Source organism: Centroberyx gerrardi, chromosome 15 (assembly GCF_048128805.1).
Source record: "Centroberyx gerrardi isolate f3 chromosome 15, fCenGer3.hap1.cur.20231027, whole genome shotgun sequence".
Lineage (NCBI taxonomy): Eukaryota > Metazoa > Chordata > Actinopteri > Beryciformes > Berycidae > Centroberyx > Centroberyx gerrardi.
Genome location: NC_136011.1, coordinates 17,633,034 through 17,639,387, shown reverse-complemented (window position 1 = coordinate 17,639,387; position 6,354 = coordinate 17,633,034). Strand labels below are relative to the sequence as shown.

The following is a 6,354-nucleotide window of genomic DNA, read 5'->3' as shown; positions in this document are numbered from 1 at the left end:
ATCCTACTTTGGTGCAGGCATATAATGACTTGCAGTAAACACTTAAAACCGGTCATTTCATTTTGAATGACTGAGCATCAATGTCTATATTTTACATTATAGCCGGGTATAGATGTTTGATGATTAAATAACCTTTTTACCAAGAAAATTAAATTTGGGCAATAGTCAAAGAACAAAAAGGCAGTCATCTCTCAGATGCCTAATACTCAGCAAGATCATTCTCCACAGTAGTTTTCTTGTGTAACATCCCACCATACTGTATGAATAACAAAGGCAAGGGCTTTTAGTAAACAGCTATAACTCACAGAGAAAGTGTTTAGAGCCGTGGTATGTAGACCTGGCCAGAGCGAACATCATCTGTTATTTACTACCCTGCAGGCCTGGCTCTAATGCAGCACTGTTTTATGCTGCACTCCAATAGGCACAAATACAGCCCATGACGTCTGGACATGAAACAGGCAGCAGTGGAGGTGAGAGGGAAATACACAGCCAGGGTCTGTGCAAGTGACATGAATACAGTATATCTCACTGGTGTCTGTGTTCACCCAGACTTTCCACTCAGACCTCTCAGTGAACCTGGCCGCCTTCCTTCCAAAGGCTTAAGGGCTTGGCAGACTTGTTTGAGTTGTGTTGTGATATCTCTTCTAGGCAGCTGTTTGGTCAAATATACACGCTGTCTATTAGCGTATCGGATTTGTATTCAAGAAAGGCACAGCGCTATTGATTTTGAATCCTAACTAGACATCAGGCTTTAAGCTGTGAGTTTACGGTTTGATGTAAAAGTCCTTTCCTCCATCCGATTTGCTGTGCCGAGGGCCAATTATACAGAAAAGGAAAAACCTGTAAATAGTCAAAAATATCAATTGACTGATCTGACTCCCACAATATCTAATTTGTGTGTTGATGAAGCTGGAGGTGAAGGTTACTGTGTTGCTGTGCTCAGTCTGCACTGAGCTGCTGAGTGCTGCTGCCCTCCAGTGGGAATAAAGAGTTGTGACACCTCAGTTCCCACAGCACAGAAAACACAATCAGTAAAGTGTTACTGTGTCAGCCATCCAGAATAATGCCAGTGCATGATTGCAATTCAACCACTAATAGCCATTATCTAAAATATTTACTTTCAAACAATATTAGCACTGCCTTATGAATAGATTACTTCATTACTTTATTACTATTTTCATGGTAGAGTTGGCTGATTTTGAACTTTCAGACAGAAACAGAAAGCTTTGGACTTCACTGACATGCAGTAGGCTACTTAATCTCAAAGGTGCGAGATAAATATGTCTAACATGAATAGTTATTTTGCATGTTTCTGAGTGTTTCTGAGGAGGGAATAATACATACATCAACTTATCAGTTATGCCGCCTTTCGACACACCAGCTCTATCTTTGGGGTGAGATGTATTTATAAGCCTCTTGGGGTTTCTTTATCTCACCTGCACAAGTTGTATTTCTTTGTTCTTCTCTCTTATTCCTGTGGTCTATCATTTACATGTGCATGCAGAGCCAATAGACAAACATGTAAAACAACAGATGATCAACAGACACTCATACCTCTACTATCTAAGCTGAGGAGTCTAGTCAGAGCGTGATAAAACCCGCAGAGGAAACAGCCCATGGGAACATATTTCACATGAAAATCCTGTGGGTTGTACATTTTTTGCAAAATACACTGTTTGACATTGGAAACTGCACTGGTGTTTTGACTTGGTGATACTCTTATTATAGCTGAAGCCTAAAGTATCATAGACTGACACTCCACATTTACAACCCAAAGTTTTGCTCTGTCAGTTGATGCTAAGTTAAGCTGGCCAGTGACCACTGAACAAAAACCATCTAAACCAAAGTCGAATGTGCAGAAGCTGTCAGAGGAAGCCAATCAAAGCGAAATGCAGCACTCTCTGGTTCAATTCTCTGGTTAAAAAACACAAAAGTGAAGTTTGGCAACAGAGTGTGATCTAACTTATTTGCATAAAATACTGCATCCAGCTGGAAAACTGCTTCAGTTGTATTGCATACGTCCAGATGTGATTGTAAACCGATTTGGCATTACCATAATTTGGCTAAGCATAATGTTTAAAAGAAGTAAAAAATGAAACAGACCTTGATATGAACATATTTCATATTAATATATTTTATACTAACCTTGAACTGAACAAAAATGGTAATATTACCAATAATTATCACCAGTTTTCATACTGTTGGTTATTATAGTCCACATTAATTACAAATTAATTTACCACATTAATTATTCATTACCTATTCCCATCTCTGTTACAGGCGATACTGGCCAGTGCCTCAAAAAGAAGCCCATGTATCATTGTCTTAAAAAGTAGAGGCCTACATGAGCTGCATGACAAAATACTCTCATTTTTGGTTTACTTCTGATTCAAATAACATCTCCTTACTAAATGGGTGCCAGTATGAAAGTAGATTCCATTATTTTAATTGCAGTTCACACTTTTTCTTCCAGGGTTAACATGTTTTCACTCAAACGATGATCATGCATAATCATTGTTTTGACGCAGTCTGTTTTGATTTAATCAAACAATTAAAATTAGATGACAGAGAGATGTCTTGCCAATAATACAAGAAGAGAAAAATAAGGTTGTACACAAACATTGCTGTAGCTCCACTTGCAAATCACAAGAAAAAACTTGATGTGTAGGCAAACATTAGCTATGAGCAATGCAGATTAAAAAGAATGCACTAATGATTGTGCAAAAGTGCATTTATTTAATTCATTCATTTGGCACTTCAGTTATCATTGGTCACACAGTTAACATAAAACAATAGTGAGCTTCCCAATACTACTGCAGTTAAAGATTTATGTCAAATTTACTGCCCAGCAGAAATTGAAAGTTAAACAAGATTAACAGAGTAGTTTTTAGAAATGTTTTTGCTGTTGTGAACAAAATGTGAATCAGTGAATTCATTAATAATAAAATAAGTAATAATAAGAAAAATATTTTTATGTTTTAAGTAATGAATAAATATTGTTGGTTGCTAAGTTAGGGAAGTCTGAATTTGGACAATAGCTTCTGAAATTTCATTTTAAGGCAATATATTTCAGGGAAATCATCAGGGATTTTTTCAACACATTTAAGGGAAGAAAATATTGCATACAGATGCACACAGATTGTTTCATTAGGCAAATAATATTACAAAATGGGTAAAATATTTCACATGAAGGTGACATATAAAGGGATATAAAAAACATGCAAATAGACAATATCAAGATGAGACTAACACAAAGCAGCTTTGGCGACGATTGAGATTTTTTTCTTAAAAATACGGGAGGAAAATGTTTGTTATTTTTAACAGCCCAAGGCATTGTCAGGATAATGGAATCGTTTCAAACATGCAATAAGCTTTAAATGCTTAAAAATAAAAAATATATAATAATAAACTTACAAAAATGTTCAAGGTTTGAACACCAACGGATTCAATCACTTTCAGATATGTTATTTCAAGTTAAAGGTAATCACTGAAGAATAGCATAGCAAACTACTTAACCCTAAATCATTCTTGCTCTTCCTGGTGTTCTGTTTGGCTTACCAAGTCCCAATATTGCTCCAAATGTCTCAGGTGTTGTATCATGTAGATTAATTTTATGGGATATCTCATTTCATTTTGAAGTCACTGTTTGATTTGGCTGCTCAGGTTGGCAGAGGTACCGGTTAAGTTGTAAATCCTTACTTAACATCTTAGTGTTAATCTTTTTCACAAAATAAATGTGTCTGTTTAAGTAGTCTTTACACGCATGTACAGAGTTCTGCCAGCTCCAAACATGAGTGTTAGTGCTTTTTCTCGAGGTAATTTGAGGGAACCCATCCTTTCCTAGGTCTGCCATTGTCCAGAACTTTGCAGTACCACCAGCCATTGGGGTTTCTTTCGAGAACCTCCAGACTTGTCCCCTCTGGAAATCCCATGGTCTCCTCGTCGCCATGGTAATCTGCTATGGAGACATATATCTCTCTGAGGTTGTTATGGATGATGTGGGGCTTTGGTTTCACTGTGGACACAAGGAGGGCGTTCTTCTGAGAGCTGTGGCCGAGAGACTCAGAGCTGCCGGTACCGGATCTATTCCTGTTGGGTAGTGCTAAGTTGTTTGGCGCTGGGCTGCGTGGCACAGTGCCGAAGGAGGCATTGCGTCGCACAGTGGGGCTTGAGCGTGGGTGGTCAGTGGAGTTGAGGGACTCATTCCTCCTGAGAGAGCCAACAGGGCTGGGTCCATCCAAGATGGGGGCTGATATGAAGACAGATTGGGGTCTGACAACCTGCTGCTGTTTAGTGCTATTCTGCTTCAGTGATCCATTGAACAGGCCTGTGGGTTTGGAGAGCCCACCTGGTGGCTTGGAGGGGATGGGTGGGGTAACCCTCTTCAGGTTCTGATTGATGTTGTTCAAGGCCTGTACCCTTTGTTCATTCTTCTCCAGGCTGTTGGACTTGCTGAGGCTTCCCGGTTTGGTGGGGGTGCCATCGGACTCTGACCCTGCCATGTCATCTTGTTGCCTGGTGGGCTCCAGGTAGTAAGTTGGAGCCCAACCCTCTGTGTCACCCCAGCGAATGTACCACCAGCCGCTCTCCTGCTTCTCCAGCACTTCCACCTCCACTCCGGCAGGGAAGCTGAGCTCAGAGTCTTGGACCTTCTCATAGGGATCTGTGGTGCGATAAAGGCTGCAGCCCTCCAGATCAGAGTCTCCCCGACTGCCCTTGGAATAGATGGAGGAGAGATCGGACGTGCTCTGAGAAGAGAAGGAGTCCTCAGAGGAAACAACTGAAGCTGTCTCAGAGTCCTCACCTTTGGAGGTTTTGGTGCCATTCTTTAGCTGCCCTGTTGGCCGTAACTGTCTTCTCAGGGTACTGATGTCCATCTTCTCTGCACTGGAGGCCTTGGCCAGCTGCGGTTTAGGCCTCACCACTGGCTTCAGTTTAGTGGATGACTTGGTGGGGGAGGATACCTTGTTCTCCTCTTGGTCTTTCTTAGGTCTGGAATGCTGGGACAGATCTGGGGTGGACTCAGTAGAGGCAGATTTAGGACTGGAGGCCTCCTCAGCTTTGGTTGAAAATGGGCTCCCATTCAAGTCGATCTTGAGCTTGATCCCTGCAGGTCTCCTTCCTCCTAATGTTGGCTTTAAGTTTGCAGTCCTGCCAGTTTCTGATAGGACACTTGTCTTGGACGAATTTGAGTCCCTGCTGCACTGCCTCTCTGGAGTCTCTTTGAAGGGCCTGAAGCCGTCATTCTCATAGATACACTCTTCATCTCCCTCCACCTCCCCCTCTGCCTCATGGCCATCTTCGAATGACTCACCCATCTTGAAGGAGGCACTGTGGAGCGATGAAGCCGGGGAGGGCTTGGGAGACAGATGGGACCCCTTCTCTGAAGAAGCATCCTCGTACTTTCCATCCACTAAGGAACCATCTCCCCTAAGAAACGCAAACTCAGACTCCAGGTCCAGATCACCGATGGCAGGAACATCATATTCTGGCTCTTCATACACAGGCCTCCCAGGAGACACAGGGGACTCTGGAGCCTCAGACCCAGGGCTACTGGGAGGTGCAGTCTCCACTGAGTCTTGTTTCTTGACAGGTGGAGCTGGAGGTGGAACTTTTGGGCGGCTCAGAGTGCTTGTTCTACGATTCAGATTGGGCTTTTTACGTTTATCAATATAGGAGCAGGGAGCCCAGCCCTCCTTCTCTCCTATTTGGACATACCACCATCCACCAGAGTTCTTTTCAATCACCTAAAATACAGGTTCAAGAAAGAGTCAGTTCAATCTTTATATGGTAGTATTTTCTCATACTATAATGTGGAAAAGATCATCTTGTTATTGGACTTTACCTTGCAAAAAAGAGCTTACCTCTGCTTTCTGTCCTCCATTGAAACTGATACCATCTGATATACAGGACTGAAATTCTGCAATGGTGTAATACTCTGCTTCAACTGTAGGGGGCTCTGGTGGGGAGGGCATCTGAAATCCCTAAGCAGAAATGAGATTGGCACTGTTAGACACAATGTTTGCTGTACAACCAAGAATATGTATGGAGAAAAAACTCTTTCTGCACACTGAGAGTGAAAGTTGCTCCCAAGGGGCATACATTTATTAACAGCTATAGATGTGACACCTTTCTTCTGTTCATTGGACAATGAAAAAAGAAAACAAAAAACACTTACTAGGGTTGCATCTCTTCGAGGAGGAGGTTTTTGCCTGAGAACTGGGGAACCTGTGAAACAATGAGAGAAAAATCTAAGATTGTTTGGTGCCACTTTAGAACAGTGAGTTTATACACGTTAAACTATGAGTTAATGAAGAATTCAATAACAGTAATTAAGTAATTAGTAATGACAGG

General features: G+C 41.6%; 1 protein-coding gene across 3 annotated transcripts in view; it reads right to left on the bottom strand.

Annotated features, from left to right (window-relative positions):
• Positions 1 to 2,270: 2,270 nt before the first annotated feature.
• Positions 2,271 to 6,354, bottom strand: part of LOC139929194 (SH3 and PX domain-containing protein 2A-like) — a 47,584-nt gene continuing 43,500 nt past the window's right edge. For all 3 annotated transcript variants that reach the window (XM_071922015.2, XM_071922017.2, XM_071922016.2), the window contains 3 exons: positions 6,179 to 6,228; positions 5,865 to 5,984; positions 2,271 to 5,747 (listed from right to left, as the gene is read on the bottom strand). In XM_071922015.2, coding sequence (XP_071778116.2) covers positions 3,798 to 5,747; positions 5,865 to 5,984; positions 6,179 to 6,228 — 2,120 coding nt within the window. In that variant the 3' untranslated portion in view covers positions 2,271 to 3,797. The remainder of the gene's footprint in view (positions 5,748 to 5,864; positions 5,985 to 6,178; positions 6,229 to 6,354) is intronic.